Source organism: Lutjanus erythropterus, chromosome 12, assembly GCF_056507025.1.
Source record: "Lutjanus erythropterus isolate fLutEry1 chromosome 12, fLutEry1.hap2, whole genome shotgun sequence".
Lineage (NCBI taxonomy): Eukaryota > Metazoa > Chordata > Actinopteri > Lutjaniformes > Lutjanidae > Lutjanus > Lutjanus erythropterus.
In genome coordinates, this window is record NC_139328.1 from 5966031 (window position 1) to 5983763 (window position 17733).

Consider the following 17733-nt stretch of genomic DNA (forward strand, 5'->3'; position numbering starts at 1 on the left):
TCTCTTATTTGTTGCATCATCATTTTTTAGTGTTTAAACCAATTTAAGAAAATAATTTGAGAAATCCTTTAATGTTTGCCTTTGTTGCATAATAAACCTCTGTGAGTTTTGTGTCCATAAAAGAAATCAATTTTCCCACATAAAATTCGGCTCACATGTCTCCTTGTCTCCTTTCCTTGCCTCGCTCCCTGCAGGTGACTTCCTGTAGGAGACGAGCGGTAGTGAGGGAGGAGAGGAAACGAGCGGGGGAGAACCCAAACGGAATGCGGCCACAGTCGAGGCTCTTTCTATCTCTCTCTCAGCACCAGTGTTTGTCATTTTCTCACCAATACTCTGTCTCCGTTATCTGGTTTCTTCTGGAACAGCAACAGTTTGTGGAATAGCGGTCGGAGCGGGTTATAACGGTTGATAAGACGGTATAAACATGAGTGTGGAGGCGTACGGGCCGAGCTCTCAGACTCTAACGTTCCTCGACACCGAGGAAGCCGAGCTGCTGGGAGCGGACACCCAGGGCTCCGAGTACGACTTCACCGACTTCACCCTGCCCAGCCAGACCCAGACCCAAGGCCAGACACAGAGCCAGCTCGACAGCCAGGTGCGTGTGGTCACTGAGGGCAGCTCGGTGTCAAAATATGTCTTCTGCTGTGTTGACAAAACGTGAATTAGCCGGCTAACGTTAGCTAACAACATCACTGGCTACCCCCGGTTAGCATGATGACGCCTTCGATCTGTTACCATGCTTTTATCACGCTAATTAGCTAGCTAGCATGTGAGCTAACTAGCTTTCAAAGTTAGCCTGCTGACACAGCTAGCATGTCAATGCAGGACTTCTATTTCCACACAAACCGAGACTGTCAGTGTGTCAGATCAGCCCTAAATGCCCATATTTATGCTAACTAGTACTCACATGTACTATATACTTAGAATATGCACTGATAACAATCACAGAGGTCAGTAAATACAACTAGCTAGTCAGATACAGTCAGTGTGATATTGCTGTCAACAAACCAGTTATTGATGTGACAGCCAGCAAGCAAGGCTGCAGGTGAAATATATCATCATACAGACCTGCAAGATCTGTTGACATTTATTAAAAAAAACAGTTTAGGACAAACATTTAGTTATTGTAGTACATTTTAGCTTTTATTTCTCGTGTTTCTCTGTCAGATTTTCTGTAAATTATTTTATTTGTATTTATTGTCTTTATTGTGTTTTGTTTTCAATGCCATGTTTTTGTTTTTCATGCCACACTGTAAAGCACTTTGAGTTGCATGCCATGGATGAAAGGTGCAGTGTAAAAAGTAATTGTTATTAGAGCTGCAACGCTGTTATGAATCGTTTATTAAAGTTATAGCCACATATATTGATAATCTATTAACTGGTTTGAGTCATTTTTAAGAAAAAAAAAAAGTAAAAATTCTCTGATTCCAGCTTCTTAAATGTTAATATTTTCCAAATTTTTAGTCCTCTATGACAGTAAACTGAACAAAAAAAAAATTATATATTTGTTTTGGTTGTGGACACAACAAGATATTTGAGGACGTCATCTTGGGCCTTGGGAAACACTAATTGACATTTTTCACAAATTTCTGACAGTTTTCAGACCTTCAATCTTAGTTTGTCCGTCTCTATGCTGACGTTAAGTTTGAGTTCACAGTCATGATTCTGTACACCTGTCCGTCTCCTCAGGTCAACGGCCCTGACGGCGTCCTGCAGAATGGAGACGACCCTGTGGTCAAAGCAAGTCAGCTGCTGGCAGAGTTGAACTTTGAGGAGGATGAGGAGGACACCTACTACACCAAGGATCTTCCTATACATGCCTGCAGGTAAAGGACCAAACTAATGTGTGACTGATGGCATGGCTGTTAATCAGAGAGGAGAAAAATAACTTTTTTAAAACATTTTTTTGCTTAAATGTATATCGGTTTTTGATGGTTGTTGTTATTTGATAAACACATCCTCTTTCTTTATTCTAAATAGAGTGTCAGTGGGTTGTAAAGCACTGACCGTGTGCTTGGGGTGTCACCAGTTTTGGCAATAACCGTGATATTTAAGAAATGAAATCTTAATATCATGTTAATACGACACATATAATATTGTGTAAATAATCCAGTGTGTTTTAAACATAACATATGCTTTTAAATCTTCCTACACTTGTATTTTGAGGGTAATTCTTGTCCTCAGACAAACGCACAAAAAACTAAATCCACGATGAATTTGACTCATAGCATTTTTAAAAAGGTTTTTCATAGATAACGCAAAAATATCATTGTGACTTGATTATATGATAATCACATAGTGATCTGATATCATGACAGCTCTACCATGTGCATTTTGTTAACCATAATGTTTGAAAATCTATCCTCATTTTCAGTATAACTACAGAAAGAGTGTGTATCACATTTCAAGCAGATTTAAACACTACCTTTCAAAATGTCAAGACATAAAATAATTAAATATGAGTGAAATCATAGCAGATACTTTCCCTCATTCTCAGCCGCTGACTGAGAACATATCAAGACTCATTGTGCTGTTTTCTGTCCATCTTGTGTAACGTCAGTGGTTTACTGTCCTTGGTGTGCAACACACACACACACACACACACACACACACACCTCATTCACTTCTTCAGATGTCACATAATCCAGATTATCAGAACATTTTGTGTCATGTCTGATGTCAACAATAGTTAATCAGCATTATTGTTGCATCATGCTAAACAGTGCTGCTGTTCTTATACTCTCAGATAACAAGTTGACTGTCAGCTGCTAGTTTGGCTGTCCCAAAAAAACTCTGTCTACTACTATGTCTGACATCCCAGACATTCTCAGTTGCTTAGCTGGATAAGATAGACACTCAATTTGTTTCTATTAAAACTTACTCAGCCCCCTATCTTTCAACAGTAGAGCAGTAACTGAAGTCAGATGTTTTTAATACTCTTTCCTAAAGATTGTTGGACAAGGAATGGGGGCCTTGATCCTTATCAGCAATATACAGTTTGAGTTGGGGTTTTTTGATGTGCACCTACATCCTTTACTGTTTGACACACAGGCTATGAGACAACCCATGACATATGTGTTGTGGCATATCAGTTGAAATCTTCAGAGAGTCTCGGTTCATACTTTCCTCAAGGATGTTCAAAAACTGTCAAAACACTCACAACACTCAACTCAGCACACAATTTTCTGAACATTTACGTTAACATTGTAGCCTGATAAAGTTCAGATGGCTGATGCTGTTATTGATATTTGAGAGTTTTAAAAAATCTGATAAGATAAAATGATCTATTTGTTGATATGAATTTCTTTCTTCTCTCTACTGGGCAGGATATATAATAAACTTGACACCCCTCTTTGGTGGCCAAACCGTCACACTGTTTCAAAATATCTCTAACGTTAAAAAACCCAAAGTGAAACATGTAGCATACACACAGATCTTCAGCAGAAACTTGGCTAATCTTAATTTCACAAGTTTATTCTGGCTGCGACAACAAACCTGCTAACTTTTCGACCCCGTGGCCATCATCAGATCATGGAGGAAAATCTAAGTCATGTCATTTATATACAGGAGCTGTCAGGTGATTGGCTTAAAGGGACACATGAGCATGTTTGTTGACAGGGCCAGAATAAATTGATGAAATGTAGATTAGTTATCCTAACAGCTAGTGTACGTTGATTAGTTTGAAAATTGAAAAAAGAATATTCACTTTCTGCTGCTGTATATTGAATATAGTGTAATAAGTTTTGACAATTTATCACAAGTTCTGTGCTTATTTTTCTTGTTTTGCTCCCAAACATATAGTAGATAATAAATAGATCCATGCTCTTAATGCTAAGGCTTTGTGTTTCTTTTTTTTTAAATTTTACTGCGCTTTTCTTTTAGTTACTGTGGGATTCATGATCCAGCCTGTGTGGTCTACTGCAACACCAGTAAGAAGTGGTTTTGTAATGGCCGTGGAAACACATCCGGCAGGTAAGATACAGGAAGTTATCAGCTTTTTACTGACTGTCCCTCCCTGATGGTGTACTTAGCTAAATGAACTGGAGAGAGAGTAATTTTACAGGTTCATTATCATCGGAGCAGAGCTACAGTACACAGAGGCTGTAATAATGAGCCTTTGTTGTGTTCAGAAGCCTCGGTCATAAATGGACAGGTTAGGTTATGGAGTTAAAAACATAATTTAAAAGAGTTAGGGCTGTACCAAATGTCATTGTTTTTACATTCGATGCTCCTATTGGGATTTTTGAATGAAGCTTCAAATTTCTGTAGTCATATTTTATGACGTAACCACCTTAAAAAAAAATTAAAAATCCTCAAACAAAATCCTCAATTTGAATAAAGTGATTAATCGGATTAAAGTTAGTCAGTTAGTCTTTTGTTAATTATTAAATCAACTTTTTGTCTGGTCAACATAAATGTAATTCATGGTGTTGTTAGGTTGCTCTTAGTCTGCTGCGTTAATGCAGGTGTGTGCCTCCTTTTGTGTGCAGCAAGCAGCAGAGCAAACAGTTTTTTCACTGTAGAGAAAATGTTGTTTTTGAAAAGCTAACAAATATGGATTGAAGCAGGACATTTTGTTGGGTAGAATTTTTTGAACTTTGATTTTTGGAAATTATAACATTGATCTTTTTTCAGTCAAGTTTTACATTTGGACTTTACAACACTCTGGAGAGGAAGTAGAAAGTAGTAGAAAACAGTCCTACACAGCCAACACTTAGACTCTACAAATAGTTTGGTACTATTAATATTAGTGTAGCCTAAACTTCATCTGCAGCTGTACAGAAATACCTGGTTTAAACAGAATGAAGAGACAGAAAAAACCTGTATAGCATTTGAATGTTGATTTAGAATTCAGTTGTCAATATTATGAATTACTGTTTCGGTAAATACAGATATTTTTTGCTGAATTTTTTTGCAGGCATGTTGTATTTGAGTTTGAATAAAACAAAAATTGTCAAGACATTCTTTATTCTTTACTCGTTATTTGGCTCCCCATTAGCTTCCACAGAGTGGTCGCTAGTCTTCCTGGGGTCCGCACAATAACAACAATAAAAATTTTTAAAATCACAGTCTTAATAAGACAATAAAATGCACAATTAAGTTCAGAAAATAAGTGAAATGATTCTACACATGGAGTTGTAACCTATAATGGTCCAAACAGGGACCATTATAGGTTACAACAGGGACCCAAAAAGGGTCCAAAACAGCAAAAACAAAATAACATTAACATGTGATTCTTCGGTTTTTGTTTTAGTGGCTTTTTAAAGGAATATTTTTCGATCTGTACAATGGGGAGCTTATTCCAGGCAGAAGAAAATCTATAAAGAACAGCTGTCGTCATGCAATTTGTTTGTGGACTTGATATGTAATATACCCATTGTAAAAAAAAACACTATATAATAGTTTATCACCAAGGAAGTGAGGTGTATTATTCAAGATGATTTTTACTCCACAGTTAGCCAAGATAATCGATTAGACATGTTGATCCTAGGTGTGTCAGTAGTCTACAATACACTTTCACCTTCTACAGCACTGTAGTCTGTTGCGTTTCCTCCTCCTGGTGCGTTAATTATCATTCTGTTCACTTGTAGCCACATTGTAAACCACCTGGTGAGAGCAAAGTCCAAGGAGGTGACCCTGCATAAAGACGGCCCTCTGGGGGAAACGGTGCTTGAGTGCTACAACTGTGGCTGTCGCAACGTCTTCCTGCTGGGCTTCATCCCTGCCAAAGCTGACTCAGTGGTGGTGTTACTGTGCAGGTAAGCGTGCTTTCATGTAGCTGACCGTGCAGTTTGACCTTCTTGCTGATGGGGCCAATCAAAGAGAATACAGAATCTCATGGCCTTTGTGTTTTGTTTGCATCTCAGGCAGCCATGTGCGAGCCAGAGCAGCCTGAAGGACATCAACTGGGACAGCTCACAGTGGCAGCCCCTCATCCAGGACCGCTGCTTCCTGTCCTGGCTGGTGAAGATCCCGTCAGAGCAGGAGCAGCTCAGGGCTCGTCAGATCACCGCCCAGCAGATCAACAAGCTGGAGGAGCTCTGGAAGGTACTGTCAGCATAACTGTCCGCACACACACACCCGCTATTGTACTATGTAAATATTCTAAACCCACGTAACTTGAATTTGAGCATGGGTGGGGCTTATCTATACAGTTAACCACATACATTCATACAGTTGGGTGTGATGCAAATAGCTTTGCTGTGTGTCTGCTGACATCTTGTCTGCTCAGTATCAGTTTATATCAGCAGTTATAGCACTTCTTTTGCATATTTACTATATTTTAAGTGCTCAGACCTTTCGATTTGTAATGCTATGAAACCACATGGGTTACTGCTAACATTACTAACAATAATCACTAACATTGCAAATTTTGTGCATTCTCCATACTGATAGCTGAACATGTTAACAAACATTAATTGATTAATCATTGATAATGAGTAAAATAGAAAACGCACGTCTTTTTCTCTATTTAAGTTTAATTTAAACAACCCCAGCGGCACTTTTTCTTTAGAATTTTTTTGGATATTTTTTTGTCTTTATTTGATCATGACAGCTGAAGATATGACAGGAAAGGAGGCAGAGAAAGAGAGGATGACACGCAGCAAATGGGCCATAGATAGGGGTCAAACTGACGGTCACTACAGAGGACTGATAGCCTCAGTGCATCATTCATTTTATTATTTACAACTGTGCTTTTTCTAGTGTGAAAGAGGCCTATTGTCTGAATCTCTCCAGGTTGGAGTTTAGGAGATTTTAGCATTTTAATAGAAAAACTCTCTTTTGCCTTTCTAGCCATATTTTTTATCTTTGTGCGATTGTGTGTGTGTGTTTCGTCCTGTCAGGAAAATCCCACTGCCACACTGGAAGACCTGGAGAAGCCTGGTGTGGATGAGGAGCCCCAGCATGTGCTGCTGCGCTATGAGGATGCCTACCAGTACCAGAACATCTTTGGTCCGCTTGTGAAGTTGGAGGCTGACTATGACAAGAAACTCAAAGAGTCCCAGGTAAAGATTTTTTTATGTTTGATGAAATAATCAATTAATCAACAAACTGATTCAGTTGAACTTAGTTTTTGCTTTAATACTGGAGGAAGCTGTTACAGTAATGCATGTTTTCTCTTGTACCTTCTCAGAACACGGTGAATTATTTTGTTTCAGTAAATATTTTATAGTTTTCCACTTTTTTTTGTCTGCCACAATTTTTACATAAAAATTGTGTTTCTGCTGCCATTTAAATACATCCGTTAATGTTGCTTCCTGACAGACTCAAGACAACATTACGGTCAGATGGGACTTGGGCCTGAATAAAAAGAGGATTGCTTATTTCACTCTGCCCAAGACAGACTCAGGTATTTCTTTGCACGTTTACTCTAGTTTATATTATTGTTATCATCACGCCCTGTGTATGATTGATATTTTTAATGTTATCAATACTGCCCTAATTTAAATATTTGTTTGTGATGTGGATAACAGAGTTATTTTTCTCATCTGCTCTCCTGTAGACATGCGACTGATGCAGGGAGATGAAATTTGCCTGAGGTACAAAGGAGACCTGGCCCCTCCATGGAAAGGGATTGGACACGTCATTAAAGTCCCTGACAGTATCCTTATGCCTGTAATAAACGTACTGTATCTTACAGGCGACCAGATTTTACCCATACTGTCTGTAATTCACACATTTATCACTTTTCCCAAAGCCTGTCACTGGCCCAGGGGCCTCTTAATTACTGTAAGTTGAGCTTCACTTACCAGTAAACATATTATCAGTAAAATTAGTCTTTAGTAACATCTAGTGGCAGCTGTAGGAAACTACAGCAACATCTGCAAACATGTGTCTTATCTCTGCACTCCCCAGTGGTTGTTGAAAACAAATTCTGTGTTTAGATTTTTCTTATACAGTTAGTTGTTAGTTGTTAGTTAACCGATGCAGTATTCCAGGAATGAGACCTGAGGCTGCTTGTCATTACAATTACTGTTTTTTCTACACTCTGAAAAGTTGTACTAACTCCGCCATAATGTACAAACTCACAAATAGTTACAGAGGCACGACATACATTGTCCAACAAATGTCAACCCCTCGCCCATGTTTAAAATTTTACAGAACTCAAAACTCTCCTTACCTCACAAACGCTGCATTGATGCTCAGCTGTATTTTGATCAAACAAAACCCAGTGCAGAGGCTTTACATGTTCATAAAGCTTGAAATGTCACCAGCTATTTAGGTAGTAAAAAAACACATTAGAAATACTACCATAGCAGTTATCTCAAATATGATGATAACCACAGTATAAATTCAAATTTTCTATCTCTTCCTTGACTCACTGTACCAGACTATGGTGATGAAATTGCCATAGAGCTAAGGAGCAGCGCCGGAGCTCCGGTAGAAATCCCGCACAACTTTCAGGTCGACTTTGTGTGGAAGTCCACGTCCTTTGACAGGTATTAACCAGAAAAGAAACGCACCCTTGTTTCATGTTGTGATTTGTGTAAGCAAGGTCTGAAAGTCAAGTTTATGTATCAGTTACAATAATCTTATCTTTAGTTGAAAATTAATTTTGTTCATGTTCTGAGGGTCAGTCAGTCGTTTGGTCAAAGTGAGAGCCGAAGTATACATACATTAAAATATTCCATTAACTGAAAGGCTACAGATCAATTCCCTGTTTAAGTTTATGTAACAGTCTGTGTGTGGTCAGTGAAAGGAGACTTCAAAGAGCATTTTGTATTTCACTGCAGTGTATGAATCTGATTGAGTCCAGAGTTTGAAGCTTTTCGATGTGCAATGAACCACATCGACAAGCATTTATTTTGTCAGAGAAGTTCCTGAATTTTGGGAGGGGTTTTTTAGATACAGTTTTGAATGTTCTTTCAATATTTCTGTCCTCGTCATCCAGGATGCAGAGTGCCCTGAAGACATTCGCTGTGGACGAGACTTCAGTGTCTGGTTACATCTACCACAAACTGCTGGGACATGAGGTGGAGGATGTGGTCATCAAGTGCCAGCTGCCCAAACGCTTCACTGCTCAAGGTCTGCCTGACCTCAACCACTCACAGGTGAGTTAGAGAGAAAAAAAAAACATCAAGAGACACTTAGCAGTTTATAATCAGAAAAGTGACTGTATGAAGTGGACATGAATGTGGTTTGTTGTCATGCAGGTCTACGCTGTGAAGACGGTGCTGCAGCGTCCCCTCAGTCTAATCCAGGGTCCTCCTGGCACAGGGAAGACTGTAACCTCTGCCACCATCGTCTACCACCTGGCTAGACAAGGCAACGGGTAAGGCAGATATAAAAATGCTTTTACTCTTTTTACTGCTTAGTATTTTGTATGTGTCTGGCAAGTGTCTGGTTTGATTGGTTCTATTAGTTCTCATTTAATCTAAATTTAAATAACACCTGCTCATCTGAACATCTGTTTCTTAGGATATTCCATTCAAAGTTTTTTTCATCGATTGGCATTTTATTAATTGCAACGCATGTAAAAAATATCTTGAACAGCCCGTGATGTTATTAAAGAAGGGCCTGTCTCTGTGTTATGTTTTCTAAGACAGTGTTGTAATTTTTGTCCCTCCAGGCCTGTGCTGGTGTGTGCTCCCAGTAACATTGCCGTCGACCAGCTGACGGAGAAGATCCACCAGACGGGCCTCAAGGTGGTGAGGCTGTGTGCCAAGAGCAGGGAGGCCATTGACTCACCTGTGTCCTTCTTAGCTCTGCACAACCAGACCCGCAACATGGACAGGTAACAGACCAGAAGGTGTCACAGGTGTCAGATTGGAAAGAATATCGCTCATAAGAACATCACTGAACTCACACTGTATTAACATGATTATTACCTGCAGCATGCCAGAACTTCAGAAGCTCCAGCAGCTGAAGGACGAGACAGGAGAACTGTCCTCCTCAGACGAGAAGCGCTACAGAGCTCTGAGACGCACAGCTGAGAGGGAGCTGCTTATGGTATGAACACTGGTTTAACTGAACTTTAAGTAGATGTTCCTGTTTGTGACTTTGCTAGGCACAAAGTTGCACCTCAGCTATGATTTAATGGTTATTTTCAAGTGCCAAGTTTAATGGTTCTATAAAAACAAAGTGTCTCATGTCTACTCCCAGAATGCTGATGTGATCTGCTGTACCTGCGTTGGCGCGGGGGATCCTCGTCTGGCCAAGATGCAGTTCCGCTCAATTCTGATTGATGAGAGCACCCAGGCCACCGAACCGGAGTGCATGGTGCCTGTCGTCCTGGGGGCCAAACAGGTAGGAGCTTCATGAGTGAAAGAACATCTGGATCATTCAACAGCATCAGCTGTCTGCTTAAACTGATGAAATTCTCCAGATGTGGGGTCTAAGGGGTTTATTTTGTCTTTCTAATCATCTGTTTTGTTTTTTCCTAGTTGATTCTGGTGGGTGATCACTGCCAGCTGGGCCCTGTGGTGATGTGTAAGAAGGCAGCCAAAGCAGGTCTGTCCCAGTCTCTGTTCGAGCGTCTGGTGGTTTTGGGGATCCGGCCAATCCGTTTGCAGGTCCAGTACCGCATGCACCCAGCCCTCAGCGCCTTCCCCTCCAACATCTTCTATGAGGGCTCTCTGCAGAATGGAGTCACTGCTGGTGAGATGAAAAGAAGCATCAAGACAAATAAAAATGATTTTGTAATGCTCAATTACTTGGCTTTCCCTCTTTCCCCTTTTGTGCTTTGTTCTGTTTTTATCCATTGAAGTGTTATTTTTCAAACTAGCTGCTTATAAGAGATCTGTATTTAAACTTTCTTCTGATTGTAATAACCCATAGATGCACATGAATATGATCCTGTCAGGCTTATTTCACTTCGGTCTGCCTGCTTGACTGTGCGTCAGCTACTCTTGCACTGAGTCATATGTGTTGTTTGCCTCTTCTACAGCGGACCGCGTGAAGAAAGGCTTCGACTTCCAGTGGCCGCAGCCTGACAAGCCGATGTTCTTTTATGTCACCCAAGGCCAAGAGGAAATTGCCAGCTCTGGAACATCCTATCTCAACAGGTTTCAACTTTCTTCATTGTAATGTAATGTTGGCCTAATATTTATTATCATCATGCAGTTTTATACGAGAAGGTTGGTAAACAAGCAAACGAATAAGAGAAGAAACTGTTATGCATTTCTTCTATACTGCTATGTTGACTTAGCTGACCCAGTGGCCTAAGAAGTCTTGTGTGCCTCATGAGTATTATAGTCTAATGTTTGTAGCATTAATGTAAATAAACATAATGTTAGTCCTCCTGACTCCCCATCTTCAAATGAGTCCAGTGACTCTAATTAGTCCAGGGCTAAGCATCATGAACTTTTAAATCAGGAGTTAAAATGATGTTATTCCAGGCATGTTAAGTAAATAGCTGATGTTTGCCCAGTATTTCACAGTTCTGTTCTACCTCATTACATTTTCAACCCTTACCTCATACACTTCGTGCCACTAGTGGCTCTTTATGTTTCTCAGGTGTTCAAAAAACTTGTTTTGTGAGAGATATCACATCACTCTCTGTGCAGTATTTCACGTAAGTGTAATTATTGTGTAAGACATTCTTGTCATGTAATCATCCTACTTATCTGTGCAGGACTGAGGCAGCCAATGTGGAGAAAATAACCACGAGGTTGCTGAAGGCCGGAGCGAAACCCGATCAGATTGGCATCATCACGCCCTACGAGGGACAGAGGTCCTACCTGGTCCAGTACATGCAGTTCAGTGGCTCCCTGCATACCAAACTCTACCAGGTACAGTGATAAATATTTAACATGTTAAATGTTGTGTTGTGCACTTGATCAGAAAAATGTCTCAAGGCCATTTAAACTGAAATTCAGCAAGATGTCAAACTGAGGTGTCCCAGATTTTTAAGGAGACAGATCAAAATCCGATCCTTTCTTTACTAAATTCTGCTGTGTTTTCTCGATCTCATCTTACTAGTGTTGCTGCGTGCAACTCTTCCTAATGTCAGCTGGGCTCTACAGCACGAGAATTGAAATTTAGTGCGTTAATGTGATTTTTTTTTAATACGGCAATGCAAGTCTGAATTCTGCCCAAGCTTTGCAAAATACACAAATATATCTTCTCTCTGGCGAATAGCATCATGTTGTTTTTGTGTTGTCTGTTCATATCAATAATTTAAGTTTCATTTGAAGGAGAACCTTTCAGTATTTGGATCAAGTAGCTTGTGAAAAATAAAATGTGCCAAATTTAGTAGGCAGCAGCTGTTATTTCAGTGTGCCAGATACATTTTTAATCAGCATTGCTTATATTCTGCTGCTATGTAAATATGTGTATTGGATCGGACTCCATATTTGAATCAGATGGAGATCTGCACTAAAAGTTCTTGATCAGGACATCCCTAATGTTAAGTTTAGACAAAGTTGGGGTTGAAGGAGCTGTAAAAGCCTGTAGTCTGCAGCGATTTGCTTCAAACAATACCACATTTTTGAAGAAATCCCAAACCAAGTAGGAAAGTTATTATCCTACGTGATGTGTCAGTTTTTTTCCACTGATTTCTCTTCATTCTGTCTGTAGGAGGTGGAAATAGCCAGTGTGGACGCCTTTCAGGGCAGAGAGAAGGACTTCATCATCCTGTCCTGTGTCAGGGCCAATGAGCACCAGGGCATCGGCTTCCTCAATGATCCCAGACGTCTGAATGTGGCTCTCACTAGGGCCAGGTAAGACTACAACAACACCAGATCACCAAGTTCGTACTCCAGACATTTCAGGTTTTTCGAAATCTTAATGTCGTCACTGTTATTAACTTACATGTTTAACTATAACTTTGAATCTTTAAGCCATGTTCTGTTTATGTCACGTAGGTATGGTGTGATCATTGTGGGAAACCCCAAGGCTCTGTCCAAGCAGCCTCTGTGGAACCATCTGTTGAACTACTACAAGGAGCAGAAGGTCCTGGTTGAAGGCCCCCTGAACAACCTGAGGGAGAGCCTCATGCAGTTCAGCAAACCCCGCAAGCTTGTCAACACCATCAACCCTGTGAGTTCTGTGTGTGTGTGTGTGTGTGTGTGTGTGTGTGTGTGTGTGCGTGTGTGTGTGTGTGTGTGCGTGTGTGTGTGTGTGTGTGTGTGTGTGTGTGTGTGTGTGTGTGTGTGTGTGTGTGTGTCTCTGTGTCCTGTATACATGGAGGAGGATATAATGCTGAAATCAGGGTTTCTTAACTGGGTCATGAATACGTTATTTTCCAGTGTGGCATGTGAAGGATTTAGGATGCATTTCAGAATGTATCCGTGTACTTCGGACAGGTAGTTTAAAGAAAATGTGGTAATAAATCAATGTACATGCAACAAATAATGAGGCATGTCCCAAAAACTCTCAAAATAGCACTGCTTGTCTTTTTTCCTCTGCAGGGGGGTCGATTCATGAGCACAGCCATGTATGATGCCAGGGAGGCCCTCATTCCTGGATCTGTTTATGACCGCAGCAGCAATGGTAAGAATTCTTAAACAAGAGCAAGAGCCATCTTTTGTGAGTTTCTCCAAAAATGTAGATCTGTTATATTGTTGTAAAGCTGCCTGGTTGCTTGGAATCTTCCAAATAAATAACAAAATTCCCTAAATGAATTACTATTTTGCTGTGCTTGGGACACTTTAATGACCCAAAACATTGGTATTTAATGTCCTGACAATGAAACTCAACAATCATCTACATTTCAGGTACGTTTAAGAACAGCTCAGGTAAATCCTGCTGCTCCTACCTTCAGTTTTTTATAGGATGGATAGTTTTTTTGTTGTAGAGTGTAGTCTTAGAAACCTGAGGCTGTACTGTACAAAAACACTAACTTTGTATACATCTAGATAAGAAAACTTACAATGTGCTTTATTATACAAAAACTTTATTCAAAACTTTGTAAATCTCTGTTGGTTGCAGCTGATAGTTATGATGACATTGCAGTAGGTGCTTCGCCATCTGTTGCCTGGTGGAGATCTGCACTCTGGAGTTCACTCTTCTTGATTAAAATGAAGTACAAATTAATGTGTGCTTCTTTCCTCGACAGGACGTTCGTCCAATATGTATTTCCAGACCCATGACCAGATTGGTATGATTGGAACAGGCCCCAGTCCCATGACGTCCATGAACATCCCCATCCCCTTCAACCTTGTGATGCCCCCCATACCCCCACCTGGTTACATGGGACAGGTCAATGGACCTACATCAGGTTAGTAAGACATAAAACTGTAGATTAATGCTCAGAGACATAAAAACACTTGTCTGAACTGTGACATATTTCTCCTCCAGGTCGTGGTGGAGGTATGAAAGGTAAGGCAGGCAGCGGAGGAGGTGGCGGGACTCGAGGCGGACGTCAAAGAAACCGCGGCAACATGGGGAACCACGGCGGAGGGAATGGTGGATCGGACCGCGGGCAGCATGGAGGCCACATGGGCAGCCAGGCCAGCCAGGACCTGGGCTCCCAGCCCTTCTCCCAGGGGCCTCTGACGCAGGGCTACATCAACATGAGCCAGCCGTCACAGATGAGCCAGCCTGGCCTCTCCCAGCCTGAACTCTCCCAGGTTTGTTCACTAAACTGTTGTCCTCCCTGAATAAATCCCAATTATCACTGTAGTGTTTACGAGATTTTATGAAGTGTTAAGTTGTTGAACTTTATGAAACAAGCTATTTGTAGTCTTAGTAGTTTTATTCATGGCAATTAATACCCAGTGCCAGAGCTGTTAGCACATATATTCCAACTGTTTGTCCAGGTTTCCTCTTCAAGTAAAGACTTCCCTCTTGTTGAAAACCACTTAATGTTTTTCTGCTTGGAAAGAAATGAAGGGATAACTGTTGTTGTTTGTCCCATTATAGGACAGTTACCTAGGAGATGAGTTCAAGTCCCAGATTGATGTGGCTTTGTCCCAGGACTCCACCTACCAGGGGGAGCGGGCCTACCAACACGGTGGTGTGACTGGACTGTCCCAGTACTAGACTGTAAGTAATTCCACTGTGGACTAAAACTCAGCTGACTCACAGAAATTAAAGGAATAGTTTGACATTTTGGGAAACAAGCTCATTAATTTCTTTACCAAGAGTTCATTAGATGAGAACATTGATATCACTGTGGTTATTAGGCTGCTGTAACAGTGACATTTCCTTTTGTGATGGATGACTAGCCAGGCTTTGTTCAAAGGTAATATAATCTTCTTACATACCCCTCCAATCACAGAACCCATCTGTTATTATCTCACAATGATTTATGCCCAGGGCGCCCTGCCTCTCTCTACCTAGCCTGACAGCTGCTGACACTTGCATGCGCGTGGTGACCACACAGACGGCGTTGCTGCAGCACAGCTGCTACTGCGAGCTCCGAATTTGCGTACGTGAAAAGAAAAGAGTTGTAACCCGCAAGCAGAGAGGGAGAGAGTGCAACGGAAAAAACTGCATCATCTGATTTTTGTTTTCATGTCTGTGACGTATTTCAAACATATAGACAATGAAACTGTAGTGAATAGATGTCATGTTGCTGGTGTGATGCCAGAATGATCAACAAAACTGCGTGTGTCAGCCGGAAAAAATAGGGAGACGCCAGATCTCTAGATAACCTGCTGCTGCAGCCACTACTCATGCACTGTCTGGCTGCTCTAACCTGTGAATACGGCCGCCGAAATGAAAAGCAAGAAGTTCTGTGAGGTACACGTGCTGCTCAGGTGGGAAGTGTGTCTCAAGCGTTAGCCTCTGGGGGCAATGACCAATGTGTTGGTGCTTCCGATGTAGCCAGCAGATATCCAAATAACAGATAACAGACATCCGGTGCCAAGACTTCCTCTTCCTGTGCCGGTCATTGTTTACACTCCGGTTAGTCACTTGAGACGTGAGGTGTTTTAGGTGATTTCGTCTAATCTACATATACAGATATATGCATAAATTGTCATCGGACACTGGCTGATGGATTCCAAGGTTGCATTTTGGCCAGTGTCGCCCCTTTTGCTCTTTACTGCACAGACTGTATACCTGCATGCAGCAAAAGCCCACTCACATGTGATTGATCAATACTACAAACAAAAACCACAACACTCCAGATACCAAAATTCCACATCTACATTCTTATGCAGGATTTGTAGGAAAATATCAAAAAAGAGAAGAGCACCTCTGATGCTCACCAATTAACACTTATTTGTTTAATCTGTACGAAAAGACTACTGCTCTGCCAAGACTGGTGACTTCCTGGAGTTTCCTTTGGTTGTTTGGCAGCGTCATGGTGACAACAACACTGCAGGAAGTCACTGCTCCTGACCAAGAAATGGTTTGAACAAATATGATATAAAGTCTTAATTAGTGAGCGTTAAAAGTGCTGGTATGAGGATTTTGTTACCTAGCTGGCTTTCCTACAGTTTTCAGTCTGTGTGCTGAGCAAACTGTCATGTTTACTATCTGGATGTGAGTGGTATCAATCTTCTCATCTGACTCTCAGCAAGAGATGGAGATAAGTGCTTTTCCCACATTATAGACCCACTACTTTTGAATAAAAATGTCATATTTTAATATGTTTAAAGGACTCAAACAAGTATTAATATATGTATATTTTTGTGTTTGTGTGACAGGTTGCTGGAAAGGAGCTAGGCCTGTGTGAAGCTTAGTTCATCGGTATTTTAATCTGGGTAATAACAAAAAAGAACAAACATGGATACCCGTTTTCCACTGCTACAACCGAAGCACCACTGTGTGAAAGTAACAGGAGAGAGACCGTGAGAAACCAACCAATCACAAGAGTGAGAGCAAAAATGGGAGTAGAGCTGGACAGGAAGCGAGCAAGAGACGAGAGAGCGCGAGGCTGGTGGAGGAGAGAAGGCACGGCTGCTCACACGCGAAGACGTGGCGAAGGAGAAAAGCTGTCGTTGTCGGAGCAGCGCAGTTGGGAGAGGCGAGACCTTCGACGGGTCAAAGGAGGGTGGAAGGTCCGAATGATTCTGGAGAGGAAAAGGGGAGGGCGACTGTGTCATCTTGTCCCTCGTGTGCCCCTGAACCCTCGTGGGATCTCCAGGCGGTAGGTATGGTTGGGAATCTTGCTCCAAAAGCTGAGAAAGATGGAGAAGAGGTGTCTCACACAAATGTCCTCCAAGCTAACTCAACAGGACGTCTTCTGTGACTTGGAGAGAAAGAAAGAGAGAAAACAAAAGGGGGACACAACTCTTGAAGCAGTTGATATGGCAACTTTTTTAAACTCAAAGCTTGAACTGAGGCTCTGCATTTGATCACATTGAAGCATCCAGGAGAGAAGAGGCTTATCAAGTGAACTCTAAAGTGCTCGGTGGTGTTGTGCCTCAAAGAGCACGAATGAATTTTGAGGATTACATAGCCACGGATCATTCGCTTTTCTTTCTCAGCTTTGAGTTGGAAAGTTTTCTAAATAAAGGCTGTTTTCATTGAGGTTTTCAGTGACGTAAGCTTAGTGCAGTTGGCCGTCTTTCAAGGCAGGTCTTTCTCAAGGTGGTCTGCAAAGAACAAGTGGTGGAATTAGCTCTTAAACGCGAAAGAAAAACATCTTTGTCTCCAGATCCGAGGAGTTGAGCTCCGACAGATCTGAACACAGGGAGACAATTTTGTTTTTGTTCTTCTAAATGTATCTTTTTAGTAGTGAAAGTGAACACCATAACCAGCTTGTAACTGAATGAAGCCGTCATTGTTTTTCTGCTGAAACCCTGAAGCCACTAAAGCTAGCAGATAGGGATCATCCTGAGCATATTTAGCTTAAATGCACCAAATAAGCCAAATGAAGAGGGCAGTAATTCCCAAAGA

The 17733-nt window shown here is 41.1% G+C and overlaps 1 protein-coding gene across 1 annotated transcript; it reads left to right on the forward strand.

Annotated features, from left to right (window-relative positions):
- Window positions 1-208: 208 nt before the first annotated feature.
- Window positions 209-17463, forward strand: LOC146317458 (regulator of nonsense transcripts 1-like). The gene is made up of 24 exons (XM_084731876.1): window positions 209-595; window positions 1690-1826; window positions 3883-3972; window positions 5592-5759; window positions 5868-6048; window positions 6846-7007; window positions 7267-7351; window positions 7505-7603; window positions 8333-8441; window positions 8894-9053; window positions 9156-9274; window positions 9572-9736; window positions 9837-9951; window positions 10105-10248; window positions 10386-10599; window positions 10889-11006; window positions 11576-11732; window positions 12520-12662; window positions 12807-12981; window positions 13353-13434; window positions 14000-14161; window positions 14242-14513; window positions 14806-14928; window positions 16539-17463. Exons 1-23 carry the CDS (start codon window positions 425-427, stop codon window positions 14923-14925), a joined length of 3348 nt encoding a protein of 1115 aa, XP_084588002.1. The 5' UTR covers window positions 209-424; the 3' UTR covers window positions 14926-14928; window positions 16539-17463.
- Window positions 17464-17733: the final 270 nt, after the last annotated feature.

Coding starts and splice junctions, on each gene's coding strand:
- LOC146317458 (XM_084731876.1), top strand. CDS start 425: ATGAGTGTGGAGGCGTACGGGCCGAGCTCTCAGACTCTAACGTTCCTC. Junction 9,275..9,571: donor CTGGCTAGACAAGGCAACGG/GTAAGGCAGATA, acceptor TTGTCCCTCCAG/GCCTGTGCTGGTGTGTGCTC. Junction 9,952..10,104: donor CTGAGAGGGAGCTGCTTATG/GTATGAACACTG, acceptor GTCTACTCCCAG/AATGCTGATGTGATCTGCTG.